The sequence below is a fragment of the Orussus abietinus genome, unplaced genomic scaffold (genome assembly GCF_000612105.2).
Source record: "Orussus abietinus isolate OABI.00-Male unplaced genomic scaffold, Oabi_2.0 scaffold15, whole genome shotgun sequence".
Taxonomy (NCBI): domain Eukaryota; kingdom Metazoa; phylum Arthropoda; class Insecta; order Hymenoptera; family Orussidae; genus Orussus; species Orussus abietinus.
In genome coordinates, this window is record NW_019396010.1 from 1,478,203 (window position 1) to 1,498,780 (window position 20,578).

A 20,578-nucleotide genomic window follows, 5' to 3' on the forward strand; every position below is an offset into this window, starting at 1 on the left:
CGTGTTATAATAAATAAATCTTGTATTACTCTATAAACTTCTGGCTCGGTTACATATACACGTAGGTTCGTACATCTCGACAGTAGGTACATATAAACATCCTTGGGCTATTGTGAAGGATATATACATATGATATACATATATGTATATATGTAAAAACGGGTGCAAAAATCCTTTTCGTATACCGAATTACGGAGAGTTCAACGCGTCGCCTTCTACGGAGGCGTCACTTATTTCCGCCTTTCATTTTCATTTTTTTTTTTCTACCGACATCGGGGACATATCGGAGAACAATTAGGGAAAATCCGTTCGTTCGACGAGAAGGGATACGTAAAAAAAGATGTATAGAGAGGGAAGAAAAAAAAAAAAAGAGAAATACAGGAGACGTTCGAGAGAACGAGGGATTCACGAGGACGCTGCGCGACCCTTTACGATATTGCTGATTCCTGACGGGATTGCTCCGAAATCCCGAACGGCATCGATGCAATTCATCTCTATCTATAATATATATTTATATATTATAATCGGCGGCTCGAAGAATTCCCCAGAGATTCGGCAGAAATCGGCGTTTTCGTATCGCGAAATTTTCCCGACCAGGACTGCCGATCGATTCCGTAAGTAGATTCGCGAATGTCCACTATTAATTACATTATACTTGTGTATATATATACGTTAATATGTATATATATATACTGCGCTGGTAATGCTCTCGATACCCGAGAGTTTAATTATCGCGGTATTAGTAGGGGCAGGGGTAATTCGATGAGCGGCATTATGCAAGTGACTGACGACGACGCCGAGTTATCAGGAGCGATAACGACGCCATAGCTACGTTATGCAATTGAAAATACGAGATGTTACTCCCTCGTTACCTAGATAATCGGTGCCTAGGAGTATTACCGACATTTCCACCGTGTGCATATACGTAAACGCGAATCGCCGAGAGGACGAGGACAAATTAAATTGTCTCCGATTATTGCGCTTCGTCCGGTACCAAAATGGCGCCCAAGAAGCTCGTCGAATGAGGTGATTCCTTCGGGAGACTGGAATTCCCGGATAGGCGGATAAAATAAGTATTCTCAAGGCATTCTCAATTGCATGGCGACCGTAGCTGGTGAGGTCGAATTGTCGAGTACATGTCTCGTTAAGCAAGATCATGAAAAAACGTCCGCGAATCCTAGAGTAAGATTCTGCCTTTCTCGGAGCACTTATTAATTTACGCTCTATAGTGTACATTTACTAATGCGCCTTACACATGTAAATACAGTCAGTTGCGTTTACACGTCCCTCCCGACGTACCGACCCTTCAATTGCCTCGTCCTTCAGCAAGTCATTACTATTTGTAATTAAATTCAATAAGACATAAGAATCAGATACCGAAGTAAGGATATAAAATCAACGTACAGAGATGTTACAATCGTATGTAAAGTCTATTTGTGAACTCGACGTGGCTTGACTTCTCTCTCCCTCTTGGGCGCTTTTAATTATAATTACCCGTGACTCGTAAGCGACATGCCGGATTAATAAATAAATATATATATAATTAATTAAGGACGAGGATTGACGAGTCGCGACTCCGAGGTAGAGACCTTTGGCTTGCCTGTTTTAAACAATGTCACAAAACATGTCGAGCTCCGGATCGGCGTCTTCGTTATAGTCTTCTGGAAGTTAAACATGCCACGTGCTCATGTTTTCCATTGTTTAATCCGCTAATTGTTTATCACGAAGCGGCCTCGCGAGTTCGGCTGCAGCGCAGGTCTAGATTCTCCGATAATGTAGATAAAAAGGAGCGATTTAACAAAATGTGCATGACCTAGGGCAACGTTACGATCCGAATGTCGAGTACATACGTTACATGGATACAACAGTGGTAATTAAAAGTTCTCATTAAGGTCTTTCTCATCGAAGCCGAGGCTTTTCCATGACCACTGGCGCACACTCCGCTACAAAGTGCTCATACATATGACGATAATTACGCGTATGCGTAATGTGACCATCGTATACACGATAAAGTCAGGATATACTACAATTACCTAAGAGGAAGCCTCGTAGTATTGGTGCAGGTCCGGGAGTATGTACCGTATCGATAAAGTGTACGTAAAGCGCGACTTGAGGCCTCGTATATTAATACAAGAGGGACCCTATATATTACACGTAAATCCGAACATATACATTCAGATGTTACTTGGCATGTATACATTACTTTTCCCATAGAGTAGAAAGTTTATCAAAGGGCTTTGAGCAATATACTTTTTCGAGGAACGGACTCGCGCTCTTTCGGTTAATCGGTCATACACGTACCGCGTATGTAAGTAAGAAAAGTCTCTAAGAAGCCACATTAATCCGGACTCGATCTTCCTGCGATATTTCCCGTGGAAGAGGGCACCGAATATCCCGGGAGACTTCGTCGACACGATCCGGAGGTTACAAGAAAAAAAAGAAAAAAAAAAAGATACGGCACCGAGACCCGAAAAGTCGATGCCAAGTCAACAATGGCGTAAAACACCTCCCCACGTGCCGTCCCACGTGGCACTTCCCCCTATTTACATTAAATTAACGATCGTCACCTACTCTTATTGCAACCGGTGATAATAAAAAGTAAAAATAATAATAATATACGATCATGATAAACTCTGCAATATTTAATACAGGTTTGTATACACGGACTAGATACACCGTTTCGCAGTGTGTTGTACGACGCAGTAGCGACTACGACGAGGAGGGTCCTTAATATAGCACGACGTGGGTAAAGTTTTGGATATTCGGATGAGGGGGACCACCGAAAAACCGTGATCGGAGAACTGGAGTGAGCCCAAAAACGGGTAGACCGTTTCCTGCGGACCTTAGATCGTGATATCTCTCTCGCCTAGAACTTTGAATGCGCGTAGGCGGATCCGTTGGAGATACCCCAGCCACCGAATAGACATATCTATTGCACTCCAGAGATAAAAGTAGTAGTTAGGACGAGACAGGGAATCGAGATCATCGTCCTTGGGTCACTCCAATTCGGCCAAGGGGCGAGGAACGATGTCCAGCCATGGAAGGGGCGCCGCAACAATTCGTCAAGATACCTCCGGAAGTACCGAGCCGAACTGCGCGGGGGCAAACTATCAACAGAGGCTGCAGCATTTGGAAGCATCTCCTAGATGCACGTGACAGACGGCCGGGAGCCCTGTGCAAGCCTTGTTGACACTGTCCTGGACAAAGTGGCCTAGTCCAAGGTTTTGATTGATGTCCCCATCGCTGCCGCGATGCTGGTGCTTGACGTCGCACCACTGACGCCTCTCCCGCCATTTGTCATCGGCACACAATAGCATGGACTTAGGTGAAGGAGGGGCGACTCGATCCCTGGCGATGTTCCCGCAGGACCTGGCCTTGTACAGCTTGCCCTTCCCGAAGAGGCCAGGCAGAGGGACGCAGAGCTTCTTGTGGACGGCGAAGTACCGCGTGAGGAGCTTCATCTTCTTGCTCTTGCACTCCGAGCGATTGACCGCACTGCGGCCATCGTCGTTCCTTGCGATTCCATTCTGTTCCTTGGAGCAGTACCCGTTCTTCCTCTTGTCGTCGTCCTTCTTGGAGTCGTTCTGGCCCCGTTTATCCCCACCCGCGTTGCCAGTGATGATCCTCTCCGAGATGGCGGTGGACTTACCTAGGGTCCAGCTCTGCAGCAGCCTGGCACCGAATCCCTTGGCCTTCTGCACCGTGGCGGAGGTGTGGGACACCGGCGACGACGTCGACTGGGACAGAGCGTTGTCGTTGGCCCCTTGTTGCGACTGGCTGACCACCGGTACCGGGCGAGAAATCGACGAGAGGGTGCTCGGTTGCTCGGAATGCTGGCTCTGAGATTGCACGTGGCAGGGTGCCTCGGCCTCCTGCACCTCGGTGATGCGGTTCAACGATTGGCTTTCCCTGAGCCGGGTCTCGCCAGCCCTTCTTCGTCCGGCTCGATGTCGCCTGCCGTAGGAAACCGACTGATTATCGGTGCACCTGTGAGTGCCACCGGTGGTTGTGGTCGTGGTGGTGGTGGTGGTGGTCGTGGTGCCCCCGTTGTTACCGCCCCCTGTCCCGGTCTCCCCTGCATCGGTCGACGCAGTCCCCCTGGCGTATTCCCCGTTCCCAGCCCTTCCGCTACCACCACCACCTCCGCTACCTCCAGGATCCTGCGAGTCGCTGGAGTCGTCGTGACTGTCCCGACGAGCTGGCAGTGGCTTCCCGGGTCCCCCCAATTTGTGAGCCCTCTTCTTCCTCCCCTCGCTGTCGTCGTCGCTCGCGTCCGAGCTGGAGCACGAGGTGGTCCTCGTTTTGTGGAACTTGCTGCGCCTCTGTTCGTACCCCATACGTCGGACCACCCTGCACTTTGCCGCACTTTCAGGGGTACTCCTCTCGGACGCGTCCCCGTCCTCCAGGATCTCGTTCAGAGTTATCTGCGGAGGGGACGTGGCGCTCGTCGGGGAGGGCATCGTCTTGTACCTGGGCAGAGCCATTTGGTTCTCTCCGATGGTGTTGTTAGACCTAAGTGGTATCGAAACGGTCGAGGACTCGGTCAGGATGATGGTCGTAGGTGTAGGCTTGCTAGCGACCGTCTTGGAAGCCGCGACCTCTGACGGAGGTGGGATCGACGTTTGGTGCTTAGCACCCATCCGCCACTTGTTCGAGGGTAGCGGTCCGGTTTTCATGCACTCCGTCACAGACTTCGGCCTCGACTCCAGGTTGCCGCCGACTTTCTTCGTCCAGGCGCTTTGTTTTAGCCCTAGACCTGCTGATCCCAGTCTGTTCTTTACGTTCTCGTCACACGGACTGACTCTGACCATCCCCAAGACCTTGTCGATGCCCACTAGGTCTTGAGGCTTGCCCACTGCCGTGAGACCGGACGACTCTTCTTTGCTCTTCGGAGAGGAGTATGCCTTCGATACGTCGTCGCGAGCTGGTGAGACCGTCGTGACTATGTTCAGAGGAGTGGTACGAGGATGCCCGTGGTGGACCGGCGTCTTGTGGGCGGTGAGCTTCTCCGGGAGCTGAGAAAGCCTCTCCTGGAGGACGTGGGAAAGTTTCCCCTCCGACCGCGAACCTCGACGGTTAAACGAACTCAAGGCGGAATTGCTGCTACGCTCGTCCCTTCCCGAGCAAGAGGACATGTCGTCCTCGTCCTCCTCCTCCTGGACGATGCTGCACTTGCGCGATCGAACGTTCTGCCGAGAAATCACGCAACGATCCATTACCATAAATATGCAAAAAAAAAATATCTAACAAACCAAGTGTCCGCTACTTTACCTGCGGTACATCTCCAGGTGTTCTTGGGACTCCCAGGAGAGACTGGTTGACGGTGTTCAGGGTATTCTGGTCTCCACATATACCAGTAGTCGCGTGGTCGTTCTGATGACTGGAAGTACATATAGGAATTTAGTATGAATGCTCTTAAACGATATTGTTAATACCAAGCTGTATGTATAATTCACCTGGGAGGAACCTCGAGTAACTCGGGCCGATTCGTTTGCATGAGTTCTTGCCGCTGTGCTCGTAGTTTTCTCTCGGCCAGCAGGAAGTACGTCGCAGTTACGTGGTTGTACTCGTTTTTATCGAGAGCACTGTACATAGGGCAGAACCGAGGCGGTTAGGATTAAAGACTAGAGGTCGCGGGCCGATTTCCCAACTCACTCGAGGATCTCCTCCTTCGTGGCGATGTTCCCGTTGACCATCTTGGTGATGATCAGGTTGTGGTGGTCGTCGGATACCTGTTGACGGGAGACCAGAGGCAGAGCTTCCACGGGATCGGAGTCGGACCCCATGGCCAACCAAGGATCCGAAGCTATCTCCTCGAGGGTCGCTCTACCTTCGGGCTCCCTAACCAGCATTCGGGCGATAAGTCGTTTGCACCCATCCGAGACATGAGCCGGTATCGAATACTTGCAGTCCATGATCATGGTCAGGGTCTCGCTATCGTTGGCCTCCTGGAACGGTGCTTGCCCACACACCAGCATGTAGAGAATCACGCCCAACGACCAGACATCTGGAAAAGAAATTCATACAGTGCTCTGCTGCGGCTCTGAAGACCCTAGACTACGAAATGGCACTATTCCGTTAAAATTAAACCTCTATATTTCATCTCTAAACCTATTTTTTTTTTTTTTAAGGCGACGTGGAAACGACACCAAAGAGGGAAACCGTGAAACGTTTCAGCAAACTCGATATACCGAATCGTCTGAAATCTCCCCATATAAATATGGATGCCCTTAATGAAGGCCTCGACATCCATGGAATTACATTTTTTATAACAGTGTTTAGGAACTAATGAGAAAAAATTGAAATTTCATGGGACCTTTCTTACGACTTCTGTGTTCATCTGGTATAGTTTGGAGAAATGTTTCACGAACGAGACTTTCCACGTCACCCTAATTTACACGTACCGACAGCTGGAGCATCGTAGCTGTCACCAAGGAGGATTTCCGGTGCCGAATATGCCAACGAGCCGCAGGAGGTTTCCAGTTTCTGACCGGGACAGAATTTATTGCTGAACCCGAAATCCGTGAGCTTGACGGTGCCGATCTTCTCGAAGAAGACGACATTCTCAGGTTTCAAGTCCCTGTGCACCACGTGCAGCCGATGGCAGTACGATATGGCTCGTACTATCTGTCGGAAGTACGTCCTGGCCACCTGAGAAAATTAATGTCAAAAAGTGAATCATTAATCATAACCGATTATCGAGACACTTTTGACGATTGGTGACGGACGACACATTGACAGGAAATTGACATTGCCACGTGTCTCTCCGGAGTCGCCCACAAGTCATCTCCCATAATTGCCAAGAATTTAGAAAAATCTCGTACAAAGTTTACCGAATTCCCCTCAACCTCGATTAATTGAATGACAAGTCATGAAGTCTCATCAAGTACACTTCGATCCTGCCGACCCTCGGAGTCGTAAGAACGGATTCCTCGAACAACCGGGGTCAGTTGAATCAACACACTTAAACGAAACGACCAAGTGGCAGACGTGCAATTGAATCGGTTGTACCCCATTACAAATTTAACCGGACGATCTCAACAATAGCACGTCATACTCCCAATGATAATCTACATTTAATCGGCATTTACCGATCGCCGCCAATATCCCCGAAGACGTCCATCAACGTACCGACACTCCGAGTGTCGTGCTACGTATCGTCAAACGGGCGCGATTGAAAACGGCGAAAGAGGGAAAAAAAAAAAAAATCGAAGAAGCAAGGACGTTTAGATAAGCACCTCCTCACTGAGCCCGCTATCATGTCGCATGATGTAATCATAGAGATCCCCTCCATCGCCGAGCTCCAGGATCAAGTACAGCTTCGTCTGCGTGTCTATCACCTCATAGAGACGCACCACGTTCGGATGCTGCACCAGCTTCATGCACCTCACCTGGAATAAAAAAATCATCAATCACTATTAATCGACATTAAAAAAAAAAAAGAAAAAAGGAGGAGGCTCCCAAAAGAAACGCCAATCTTTCTTAGGTACAAAGTACCTATCTACCTGCTATTACATATTTTTAATTACCCATTACTCTGGCAGTCTGAATTTGGCGAAAAAAAAAAAAAGAAAAAGAAACGAAAGTCAATATTAAAAATTAATATAAGAAAAGTTAATATTAGAAATTAATATAAGAAAAGTTAATGTTAGAAATTAATATAGGAAAAGTTAATATTAGAAATTAATATAAAAACAAAAATTTCTCGTTTGAGACATGGGCGACGAAGCATTACGGAGGATCCTCTCTTACCTCCTGGAAGAGATGAGCTCGAGAGACCTCGTCGAGCTTGCTCTTATCGATCACCTTAACAGCGACCTTTTCCCCGGTGAAGACGTGGCGAGCTAGCTTCACCACGGCGAAGTGTCCACGTCCTAAGGTCTCCTCGAGATCGTAGAGACCGGCAATTTTGCCGTCATAATTGCTGTGACCCACCCTCCGTTGCATGACGTCACTGGGGAACATGAAAACATTAATACGTATACGAGAAGAATTGCGATATATATATATACGAGACATATCGCGATATGACGGCGCGTCATTCATTGAAGATTAAGGAAGCGTGAGCAGACCATACTCTATATAAGGTTATCAATTCCGCATGCACAGTATTATACATTATGTATACCTATAATGCATTACCGATATCCCGCCAGCACGTGTACGGCATTAATATAAGAAAAGAAATTGTCCGAACAATAAGAAAAAAATTCAACAGTATATTCTAGGTGAACCAAAGTCGTCACATTACATGTATAATTGTTATGACGAATGGGCTTTAATTTTTAACCGTCGGTTAATAATTTTAAACGCCGTAAATTACTACGTGGAAAAATCGTGGTAAATTTCACAGACGAGGAATTACGTGGTTTAATTATAAATAATAATTATCGGTGGGGCAGACGTTGTTACCATTCGGCGCAACAATGCCGTGTTTTCTCACGTTAACTTATGCATCAAGATCGTCCATTCATCCTGTATATCTGTTATTTTGTAACGAGTCATTACGCCCTCCCGGGCCTTTGCAAGGTAGCTCTCGACAATACCGTTAATGAATAAACGCGCGGATGCAAATCCAGTACAGGAAATGCGATAGCGAATGTTGGTCCCACGTTTACATTCTGTCAAGCCCACGTTAACGTTTAATCGAATTGAAAATAACTCAGGCGTACTCTGTTGTATATTAAATCCCCAAACGACGAGGCGGGTACACGGAGACATACCGCGGGGTAATTGTTCGCAATTAAATCAGAAGGCAACTACTCGGCTCTACTCTTTCTCCGAATCTCCATATCCTACGAGAATCCACTCTCGAATTAGATCCCCCGAGGTTTCGATATTCTTCAATTTGCGGCACAAAGGCGAGCCGTTTTTCCCGTGACCCGCAACCCTTTGATGCATCCGACTGACCCGAATATCTATTTAAAGGGAATTGCGGGAAATTTCACCCTCCTTGAAACTCGAAACATGGTGCCGACAAAGCGGAAAAAAAAAAATGACAAGATCATTAACAAAAAAAAAAAGGTACACTCTCCGCAGTATTTCCCATAACCACGGAGGGAACGCGATTAGCCCCACACAAATTGGCTTAATTAAAATCGACGCATCTTAAATCTCTAATCAGTAGGATTATCTCGTCACATGATAAGCTACCGAAGTACGCGACGCAATGATTCCTCTCTGTAAAGACATGGAGTTGAAGGAAAATTATTGTAGCAATAATCTGAATCGGGAATATCCCTCACGGGGAATGCTCGTTAATGCTCATTTCGTGCAAAAAAAAACTAGAGTCTAATGTCTCTTTTCCTTTTTTTATATTAAAATAAAGCTTTTTATAGGGATCTAGAGGTGGCGTTTGGCCGGCGGGTTGATTTTAATGTAATCCTAAATTATGGAGACATGTCGGCTCGGTACCAAGTGTCAGCCCAGAGAGCTGGTGGAACTATGCGTGTGGTCGATAGTGGTTTCGCATTCGCGTGGTGTCTCTCTAGAACCTCAAGACTAGTTTTAAGGGTAAGGGTAAGAATAGACCGGGACAGTCGTCTCGACGTAAGATCTGTCTGGCGAACTTTCCTCCTCCGAATTCGCCCCGGCGCCTTCTAGGTCGTCACCGACATTACCCAGACATGTACAATAATGAAGGATATTCCAATCTAACGAAAGCACCATTCGACTTGCATAAAAAAAAAAAAAAAATACTAAACCGTACAAAGAGTGGCATTAAATGTATGCCGACCAGGACTCCCTACATCTAAGTGAAAGCACTAAAAAAAAGAATAAAATTAAGTCCGAACTTCCCCGGGAAAAAGTTCAAGACATCAGAGGGAGAAAGAGAAGAATAAAAAGTAGGGAAAATTGAGTTGCCACAAAAAGTGGAGGGGAAAAGAAAAGAAAAAAAAATTAGAAACGAAGCTTTGACTCCGAGGCGTCACTACAGTGGCTTCCCCGTGATTATAGTTTTTTTTTTATTCATTTATTTTTTAACGAAGCATCGACATAGCGCCTCCACCGCGCATTTGAAGGTGTACGAATGGTAGGGAATTTTCTTCTTTATTATTAAAATGAGAATTGACGATTCGAGCATGTCGCCATAGAGTGCCCACCGACAAGAGTTACCATAGGCTCACCTTGAACCTGTTAGTACCATTAGTACCATGCCAAGCTCTAATTTGCACCTTATCGCGAGACGTCTTTGTCCCGTCCTTACACATGCGATGTACATAAACGTAAATTTTTTCCCTCCCACCAAAAGGGAGGCAGAAAATCGCGTCAAAGTATAAATCCGGATAGTCCGAAGGCCTCGTCCCTTTGACACCTGTCGGGGTTACTTTGCATCTGAAATATCGACACCGTTTTTCCCGAACTAGGTCTCGCCCCCTCGCATTATTCCCCAGGGCCGAGACTCAAAAGGGATTCAAGAAGGATTCTAAAGGAGCGACATTGGCCCCACTAGCCATGGCGAGGTATAAGGCATAAAGGTAAAGGATTAAAAGTGGACAGGCCGGAACAAGGCGATAATGGCCGCGCGGACTAACTTCCAGGTGGACCAGAGGGTGGAAGAGGTCGGTGAAGATAATGGAGACGGCAAGTAACGAGGTTACGTGTACTCGAAGGCACCAACCGGGTCGAGAAGTGCGATACAACCGAAAACACCAGGCTCTACCAATGAGTACCCGGGTACAGAGGGGACTGGAGGAAGTGGAGCAACGAAATCGCCAGCTTCGAGTTTAGCCCACGTCCGAACAGTTCCAATATCACTCGATATTAGTTCGAGGATACCATTCGAACTGCAAAACGGACGTCGATGATTATTCCCACAAGTCGAACAATGAGACATTCCACCGAGAGGGGCTAAAATAACTGGAGCAGGGAAATGGCTCCAATATTTGCAGACATTTTTCCAATATACTATTTTTCAAAAATATTATAATAATACTTATAGCATTTTTCGCGGATATAAATGGAGTTTAGATTTTATTTCTACCGGTCTAACGGCGAACAATTGCAACGAGAGGTACTTAAATAAATGGAGCATCGTAATCGCCAGCTCCGAATTTAATCCCACGTTCGAGCAATGTTAATATTATCCGATATATCTTTAAATATTAATTAAATTTCGGATATAATCGGAGTTTAGATTTTATTTCTACGGGTCTAACGGCGAACAATTGCAACGAGAGGTACTTAAATAAATGGAGCATCGTAATCGCCAGCTCCGAATTTAACCCCACGTTCGAGCAATGTTAATATTATCCGATATATCTTTAAATATTAATTAAATTTCGGATATAATCGGAGTTTAGATTTTATTTCTACGGGTCTAACGGCGAACAATTGCAACGAGAGGTACTTAAATAAATGGAGCATCGTAATCGCCAGCTCCGAATTTAACCCCACGTTCGAGCAATGGTAATATTATCCGATATACTTTTAAATATTTCCCTCTAATTATAGTCAGTCGATACGTAAAATTGAGGCTCACTTCTATTTTTGAGAATTATTCCGCTACCGAGTAGCCATTACATCGAGAGGGACCAGAGGAAGTGGATCAGCGTAGAAATGACCCGTTTCAAATTTAGCTCGCGTTCGATTGATCCCAATAATTCCCGATATTGGCAATACTTCCCGGTATCTTCAAACCTGCCCCAATATTTGAACTCAGTCAGGGATATAATCGGTACTCGGTTTTATTTATCCACCTAGTCGGATGTAAGCTCGACTTACCATCCCGGAAGCCGGGGAAGTGATGTAAATCCGATCGCGAAGGAGATAGTCGACGAGGATTGCGAAGTGCCTTAAAAGCAAACTGGATAAGCCCGACAAGTCCTTGAGCAAAATCCAAGGAACCGGCAAAAGAGGGAAATGGCCCAGACACGTAAAGAATCTTTAGGAAGGATTTTAATAGCTTCGGTTTGCTGTAAAGAACCCTTTTAAAATTAAAAAAAAAAATAAAAATTAAAAACAGGACGAGTCTCGATGCTCATTAAGGATTCCAGAGGCGGCTGAACTTTTAGGAAAAGCAGTTTCGCTCCTGGGAAATTGGGATAATGGCCGCCGATTGGGCTCGATATTTGCCGCATCTCGTCCTGACATCATATCCTGGGTACGGAAAGAACCCTTTTAAAAATAAAAAATAAAACAAATAAAAATAAAAAACAGTAACAGGACCAACAAAGAGGGTCGTCGAGGTTTCGATAATCGGAGGTAAATCGATTGAAAAGGAAAAAAGAAAGAAAGAAAAAGGAAGAAGAAGTCCCGGAGAAAAAAGATAGGTCAAAGGGGCTTCACGGGTCGTGGGTCGAGCTCACAAAGAAACGACATCTACATATCGCTATTCCAGAAACTGTACATATGTATATCATATCATATCATATCATATCATATATAATATCATATCATATATATATATGCAGCTTCCAGATCCGCGCCTGCGCGAAACGAGATGGATCGAGTGACGAGCAGCATCCGTCGTGTTTTCGTCCCCGATAGATCCGCGCAGATCGAGAATCGATTTCCAAAGGTAAACAGATCGATTGATACGTCGTATCAGGTCCTGCCACCGAGGTGCTCGGGCATTTCTTTACGATGTCAATTTTACAAGGCTAAAGCGTACTCATCCTCCCAATCACGGCGCAATCTGGATTTATCAATCGATCCGAATCTAATCACGAATCAATAAATCTAGCTTCATGATCCCTAAAGAATCATAAACAATTATTTAAAAAAGAATTTATCTAATTACCCGATTTCTTAAATCACGGACCAGGGATAAAGGGGTTGGTTACTTTCCGTTTTTTAATTTTTGTTAATTTTTTATATTAGACAGATAAGAAGACATCCCACTCGCAGAACCGAAACCCATGATTCGTTAACCCGTCGGTCATGAAGGGGTTAATTATACCAGAAGCACGAGTGCCGCGGTAAATTCCGTTTAATCAACTCCAAGCCGGAGGAATTATCCGTGAAATTTCCCGACCAAAGAAGAAGTCTTATCCTAGGTCCCGAGATAAAGGAAAAATCTGCTCTCTCTCGAAAAAAAAAAGTCTATTCCTTTCGGACAGGAATGAAAAAATGGAATTTTTTTTCGTCGAAAAATAAAAAACAGGTGACAATTATCATGAATTTTAACAATTTTCAATCAGCGTACGCATTTCGAGCCTAGAGGAGGAAGTGCGAGGGTACCTTCACAGGTGAGTGAATAAGGGGCTTTCACACGAGGCGCGTGAAAAGTGGCTCCTTCCGGAGGACCAGACCGGGTATGTACAGCGGGAGAGAATCAATAGCGAAGGAGCCCGACGACACCGTCGGAGTAAATCGGGGGAAGAGAAGTGGCACTAGGTAAACCGAGTACATACTTGGACGGTACCCCAGGATGTGGTCGGGGTAGCGAGGTGCACCAAGTGCACCTTCTCTTCCGAAGATTGATAACAGTTACGCAAGGCATGATTAGATACCACCGGGCGAGTGCATCGTGGAAAAGGGGGGAAAGACCTCCACCATCATGTAGGAACCGGGTAAAGCCGGACGAGGGGGGTAAATCGATGGAAGAGGGGTGCTGGGACATAAATCAGGTGTACAGGACCTGCCAGGGTGTATCCAAAGACGCAATGCTGAGCCAAAAGTAGTAGAAAAAAAAAAAAAAAAAAATGTCACGCACCGAACAAAACGGTTCGATTACCTGCACTTGGCGCTTATCAGAAAAGAAACTAATCTTTGGCACCCTTGATAGAACAATTACTCGAATCGGTCCAACATTTACGGTTTAATAATAAAATATGAGAAGCACAATCCCAAGAAAATACAAACTTGCCACGGCAGAAATTTATCGATTAATAAATATAATACCAATTATGTGCACCTAACCAAGATATTTAATTAAAAAATAAATCTATGCCGAAATTTATGAAACAATTGATCCAAACATTTTAGCTTAGGTTACCTCGACTGGATTTACTGAAATCAATCGAAAGGCGGTAGATCGAGCGACATTGTCTCGGGAAAAGATTTTTTACGTGTACGGTGGCGGTACATAAGATCCCTTTTAGGGAGCGGCGCCTCCTCCCCGGGAGGTAATACGTGACACTCCTTTTCCTCTGTGCGATACAGGCCGAAAACTCGAGCCGGGAGGACTGGGCCTCCACCTTGCTCCACAGGAGTAAATAATCGATAGAAGGAAGCGAAGCGACAGGAGAGGAGCCAAAAACCCCGTTCCCATCCTGGGAAGATAGGATCCCCCGAATCCGCACTTTCTGGTCTTTCGATGCCGTCATTTCCGGATGATCTCCCGTAGAAACAACGCGGGATCGTTCATCAGGCTAGTAGCTTTAAAGAGGGGAATCGCTTCGCAGGGGGTCCGTGAAAAGTGTGCACGCGACACGAGGGCTGATCGATGGGAATAGTAGCTCGGACAAACCGTCCACGATGTACCGACTCCATATTAGCGACCCGAGGTTACGTCCTAGGAGGAATTTACGATCGACCGATAAACGCGTCGGCATCTCGAGGAACCCGTCCAGACCCCGAAGATGCTCCCCGAGGTTACCAGTTCGCGTTCCAGGACGTTTACATTTCGTATACATTTTTTTTTTCTCGCATAACGAATTAGACTCCCAGGAAAGAAATTTCGCACTGTTGCGAAGTCGCGTATTTGGACAACGATTGAAAGTCGTACATGAAATTATGAATTTCGCATGCGAAGGTTGAATGTATGAACTCAATAGGTACCGATTATAGGTACCTGTTCTCGAATTAAATCGGTTCCTTTCAAATGGGTTTGCATGAAAGAAATTTCGCACTGTTGCGAAGTCGCGTATTTGGACAACGATTGAAAGTCGTACATGAAATTATGAATTTCGCATGCGAAGGTTGATTGTATGAACTCAATAGGTACCGATTACAGGTACCTGTTCTCGAATTAAATCGGATCCTTTCGAATGGCTTCGCATGAAAGAAATTTCGCACAGTTGCGAAGTCGCGTATTTGATTAAAGAGTCGTACACGAAATAGTGAATTCCGCCTGGGAAAATTGTTCGTATGCGTCTCAAAGGCCGATAAACCATCCAGCATCCTGATCCTCTCCTCCGGAGAGGTCGAATTTCGCCACGCCTAGAACGACGCCTACGCGACGTCCTCTCGGACCTCTGACAAATCGGCGAATCGACCCACGACCTTCTTTACAAAATATCCTGGACCTCCGAGAAGACTTCTACACCTCCCAAAGAAAAAGGGGTCACTGACATAGCCTCCCTAAAAAACAAATTAGCCCACGAGAACGACGCTAACGTCGCTCCTCCCTCTTAGCAATTCTCGACTTCGCCATTACTGGTCTACCTTTATGTCACGCCATTCAGCCGTTCACGAGGGAGCCGAGGTTAGTGACATGAATAAAATAATAGGTTCAATTCTAACCAAGATGCGTTGGGAGGAATCTCCAAAGATCTGGATCGATCGATTCCTCAGACCAGGAGGATCCACGAATAGGCTTAGAAAAATTTTTCTAGATCGTACCTAGTACCAATGACGTACATGGAAGGGATTGATTAATCCTATCGGAAGGATTTTATTTTTTTTTTCATTAGCATACACCACGTGTCTTAAGATAAATCCCTCGAGATCTGACACACCCCTTACGAGTAACCGATCGATCCTTGAATTATTTCCCAGGTCTAGGATTTTATGCGTCGTAAAAACGCGGTTACGTTGACGAGATACCTAGACATTTTCCAGGGAGCTTCCGATGAAGAGTGCTCGAGAAGAATGTAAGGAAGGAATGCGTACTTCTGATGTAACCAGGGCATTACCTGCCCCCGTCTTATGGACTCGCCGAGGTTATGGTACCCTGTGTACTTTCGCATAATCCTCTCCGGGGCCAATTATCCCCGGTTAAGAGTCTCATTGATTTTTCGCCTTAACGATCATTCGAGGGGAAATACTTTTACTATATAATTTTATATATATATTATGTATATAATAAAATAAAGAAATACTAACATCAACGGTAGGAAATGTTTTCGCATTTATAGCGACATCAATCCAGGAGAGATCTTTTTTAATATCAACGTTAGGAAGTATTTTCGCATTTATCGCGATATCAATCCTGGAGAGATCATAAAGACCAATTGAAACAATAAATAATAAAAATAAATCTCTTCGTAAATCGATATCGGAGCATTAATTTCTCTGCATAAAAAAGATAAAACCAAGAATACGGCACGTCGATTTTAATTCAAATTCGAAGCCCTCGCACGTAGAATTTCGAGTCGACTCGACGAAGAAAGAAGCAATGTATCCGCAAGCCTACATTGACCATTGGAATACCTCGAGGAAATACCAACCGAAGCACTAAATAAAAATAAACACCTCTCCATATACCGACATCGTAGTATTAATTCCTCAGTATAAAGAAAATAAACCCAAAAATCCGACCCGTCGACTATAACCAATTTCGGTCCTCCACATACAGCGATTCCCGTCGACGAGTCGATTTCCTCGAGATACGCGTAGATTCCGGGCATCCCCAGGAGCGACTACGGTCTACCTCGTTAAATACCTGACTACGTCTTACGTTTCTCCTAGGCTGCCGTCGAGTCGAGGCCGAGTTTTCCCCCGCAGCGTGGCGCCGTCATTTGTGGGATGCGGACATGGTCTAGGGTTTCCAATCCGTGGTAAAGGGTCGCCTCCTGCGGGATCAGCTCGAAGCGCGACTGGTCCTAACCTGTCTTTGGGCCCGGTCGCGTGCGCGTCGATCGGCTCGCGCGACCTCTCGTGCGTGCGCGCGCACGATCTGTTTACACGCCGCGGCGTCGGTCTCCCTGCCGAGTGGACGTTCGCGACTCCCCACTTAGCGCGCACCCTCTCGCGTATCCTCTGGGCGTCTCTCTCGGAGTGGCGCGCGCGCGCACAGCTCGGCCTCCTTCGCGCGTCCGGTCGGCTCTCTCTCGCGCCCACGCGCCGCCGCCGCGCTCTCTCCTCCTCTCCGGCTGGCGCACTCGACGCGGCGACCCCTTCGATCGGGCAGGAACGGCACGGTCCCCTCTGACCCAGGCCGAGTCCCGACAGCTCCCGTTCCGCACTCCCGGCGATACCGCGATCGACTCGCCCTCCCGGTTCTCGGCGCGGTCGCGAATCTACTCCGTCGATTAGATAAGACACCACCTCGGAGGCCGACGAGAGACTCGGGACGGTGACACGGGAAACCTCGGAGGATACCGAGTCTTCCAGAGGAGAAACTTCACGCCGACCGACGACGCTGTGCCGCCGCCATCTTGCGGACTCGAGGGACAGGCGATGCGCGCGCGCCCGGCGATTCTGGCGGACGGCGGGGGAAGCTCGTCTACGCTGTCGGTGCGCGCGGCGGGATGCAGGGCGCGGCTGTCGGTAAGAATGATCGCTGCGTTTTGGGATTTGGGGTAGATTGATGAGGGGGGGTCAGGGGACGTAGATGTGATCGTACCGACTTCGGTCATGGGAAGAATCTGTTTAGACGGGATCTACGGCGGATAGAATTCCTCAGTTGGGGGATGTTCGTTAAATATTTAATATATCTGGTGTCTGTATATATGATTGGGGATGAGTATCCTGGAATTAACTTGTAATCCTGAGGATATACTCAAGGGGCATATCTGGATAGAGTTCAACGCGTTTCCGACAGATGGCGGTAGTGCTCTGTTCTGGTCGGCTTGACTTCGGATTTTCCTTAATAAATGTATGAAATAATCGTTTTTATTATAATTCAAGCACAAAGGCCTTGATATTTAAGTTTTTTTAAATTAAGGGTTCGGTAGTATTAATAATATGAAACTTAAGTCCTAGGTATATCGAGTATCGCCATTATTTATATGGGTTAGACCACTAAAAATTAATCTCAGCTTTATGAGAACTAGAGTTTGTTAAAAGATATTGCAGAACTTCTGGAATTGTTTTCATCTTAAGTCTTGATTACGCATTGACCGCGTATGTACTAGGTTTTTACTACATGCTTAGGATGAAACATACTTTTATAACAACGCGACGAGACCCGAGGGGCACCAAGGAGATTAAACTCGGTCCCGTGAATGCGTCCATTCTTATCACCAGTCGACCTGCACGGAGTGAATACGTATGCCTATGCAACTTGCACGGTGACTCCCACCACTCGGACGTTTCCTTAAATAACGTAGAAACCCCGCCGTGACCTAATAAACCTCTACATCCCAGGATTTTGATCTAAGAAACTGCCCAGCCAACGAGTCCCCTTACCTCGAAGCACGCCACCGAATAATGAAATCTCTCGTAAACGGTTAATGCAACAGCCAATAAATACATCAGAAGAATCGTTATTCTATTAATAGCCCTCTTTTCCCCCTCCCGAGTCCCTCTCTCCCCTCGAAGATCTATTTCCTAGCGCTGAACTATGGAGAAAAGAGAAGCACCAAGTCCGAACCCGGTGAACTTCCAATTTTCTCGGACCAGGTAGATAGAATACCCCCTAATATCCATGAATTCCCTTAAAAAGCCTACCCAGGAGTTAGGTTCACCTCCACGCTTCCCTGTTCTTCCATTTGCAGCCGGTTTGTCCGCGTGTAATCGATTTTACGAGGGAGCAAAGTCTCGAGGTGAGACTTCTGCCGGCGGCCATTACGGTTTCGCGTTTCCCCGGGGAGCGGCGCGGCTGGAGGCGCTAAATGGAGAAGTATCTCGCCATAACCCTATCGAACGATCATTTCTGTCGGCGAGCGGTCACTAACCGTGTCCTGGTGTCGTCGGTTGGGACCCACGCTTTTACCCGGGGCGTTTTACCCGCGTCCATCTCACGCGGGTTGGGCCATCGGCGACGTCGAGGAGGCTCCGCGGCCAAGCCGGCTCGGCGCCAAAATCAGCTCAGTCGCTTTCCGGTCGGGGTTTTATAAATACTGCAGACTGTCGCGAGTGCACCGAACACCACCAGTCGTTTGGGGAATCCACTATCCACTAGCCGAGTTTCCGAGGACAGGTGCAAGGCGCACTACGTGCAGGGAAACTGGGTCCTGGGCGGAGTCCGGTGTCGGGTGTCGCGTGCTGGAGGATATTAAGGACGTGCTTTCGCGAGATAGGAGATAGAGTGGACGGAAGGATGTAGTCGAGGATAAGGTGGAGGACGAGGGCTTAGAAGATGACGCCTTAAGTGCCAAGCTGCACGAGAGGACGCGACCGACAAGTAAGGAATCCTTCCGAGAGATCCTTGCTCCTCCTGAAGCGACCGGAAGTGAGTCCTTGCTGGCCGTATAGGGCAACGGATGTGCATCCAGGTTGATGTCGAAGGCACCAGGGATGTTACCCAGCTCGATGTGGCCATGGTCCGACACAAAAGCACGTGGTCAATTTCCTCGGTGTGACGTCTTTGCGGCCTTAAGGGGGCATTGAAGTGGCATCGGATAGTTCATGACACTTTTCTCTGGACTGAGGCTACCGAATCGGTTGAAACTTTACAAGGTGAACCTAGAGGCTATGAGGAAGGTTCCTACCCCCGTGAAATTTCATTTTTTATTGGAAATTTGGAAAATACCTCTAGAGAAACTTTTGGACTGTCCAAATTTCTTGGGGGTTGGGAGCTTCCTTATGGCTTCTGGGATCGCGTTCTAAACTTTGAAACGTCGATCGGTTCAGGGAAATGCTTTGTAAACGGGACCTCCGCGTAGCCACTTTAACGCCACCTTAAATCTACGGCTATTCCGGAAGCGGAGCGATTAAGGTCGTTAGGGAGTCTTCTTTTTTCCGGAGATTTTATGCCGAACATCGGGGAATCCGGGGCAAGTGTCTAGGAATTGTTTGCTCTATAAACTCGGGAGATGGGAGATCTAAAAGTAGCTTCCTTGGGAATTATTACTTACGGTGGGTTTGGACCTCCACCGGATGGTCATGCCGGGTTTTTCATGCCGTTGGGAATCGTTAATACCGGTGACTAGGTAATGGCGATCCTTTAAATCGATCGACATGCTTAATCGAGCGACTCTCGCGACTGTCGGAGCAAAGTGAAATGCCGTCTTGGCATATGAAAGCGCCTCTATTGCGCAAGGTCCTTTTTCCTAGGTCCTTGCCTACCGAAATACATTTCGATCTATAATCGACATTGATTAGTCGCCACCTACGATTCCAGGTCATTAACGAGCTGGTCTCGCCACGTGTTTGCCACGTGTAAATCCCTCTCAAGTGGTAGAATCCACTCAGTCGATTACACTCCATATCGTCCTGTAGACTCTATCTACAGTGCTCTCATTAGTGACAACCTGTAAGCACTATGTCCAATTAACGCCTCGGCTGGGAACACCGGCATTACGCCAAATACATTTATATTTACTTCATTAACGCCACCGGTGTCGATACGTCGATGCAAACCTCGGAAATATATCACATATACGTTTGCATTTCCATATGACAATGTTACACGCAACGCTCTTATGACACGGTTAATTCCTTCCATGTTCTCAAAAAAATGTGCTATATCGGAAATGTGATAAGCGAAACCTAGAATCGTGCATTTCATGCTAAACGGTGTGATGGAAAAATTCCTGATGTGTAAGGATCCAAGATTATAAAATCCTGATATAGGGAAATCCTGTTG

At 46.7% G+C, this 20,578-nt stretch overlaps 2 protein-coding genes across 8 annotated transcripts in view; one reads left to right on the forward strand and one right to left on the reverse strand.

Annotated features, from left to right (window-relative positions):
- Positions 1-4: 4 nt before the first annotated feature.
- On the reverse strand, positions 5-19,973 carry LOC105696472 (SNF-related serine/threonine-protein kinase). Of its 4 annotated transcripts, none has more exons than XM_012418956.2 (8): positions 19,848-19,973; positions 7,753-7,954; positions 7,239-7,391; positions 6,405-6,651; positions 5,656-6,007; positions 5,457-5,585; positions 5,272-5,380; positions 5-5,189 (listed from the first exon to the last, which is right to left on the reverse strand). In XM_012418956.2, the coding sequence occupies exons 2-8, from the start codon at positions 7,945-7,947 to the stop codon at positions 3,111-3,113; spliced, it is 3,264 nt and encodes a 1,087-aa protein (XP_012274379.1). In that variant the 5' UTR covers positions 7,948-7,954; positions 19,848-19,973; the 3' UTR covers positions 5-3,110. The 4 variants fall into 4 exon arrangements, with proteins under 4 accessions (XP_012274379.1, XP_012274376.1, XP_012274377.1 ...); XM_012418953.2 differs by lacking the exon at positions 19,848-19,973 and adding an exon at positions 18,726-18,808; XM_012418954.2 differs by lacking the exon at positions 19,848-19,973 and adding an exon at positions 16,565-18,684.
- LOC105696474 overlaps positions 19,039-20,578 on the forward strand; it is a 10,322-nt gene continuing 8,782 nt past the window's right edge. The window contains exon 1 of one of the 4 annotated variants that reach the window (XM_012418960.1): positions 19,039-19,174. The gene's annotated coding sequence lies outside the window, so the exon portion shown is untranslated. Of the gene's footprint in view, positions 19,175-19,999; positions 20,114-20,578 lie in introns of those variants that run through there. The other 3 variants (XM_012418957.1, XM_012418959.1, XM_012418961.1) reach the window with 3 other exon arrangements.

Excerpts from the sequence above, each read along its gene's own strand:
- LOC105696472 (XM_012418953.2), bottom strand. The coding sequence starts at position 18,787 with ATGGACGCGGGTAAAACGCCCCGGGTAAAAGCGTGGGTCCCAACCGAC. Across the intron at positions 5,586-5,655 it reads ACGAAGGAGGAGATCCTCGA|TGCTCTCGATAAAAACGAGT; the intron begins GTGAGTTGGGAA and ends CCCTATGTACAG. Across the intron at positions 5,381-5,456 it reads TTACTCGAGGTTCCTCCCAG|TCATCAGAACGACCACGCGA; the intron begins GTGAATTATACA and ends ATGTACTTCCAG.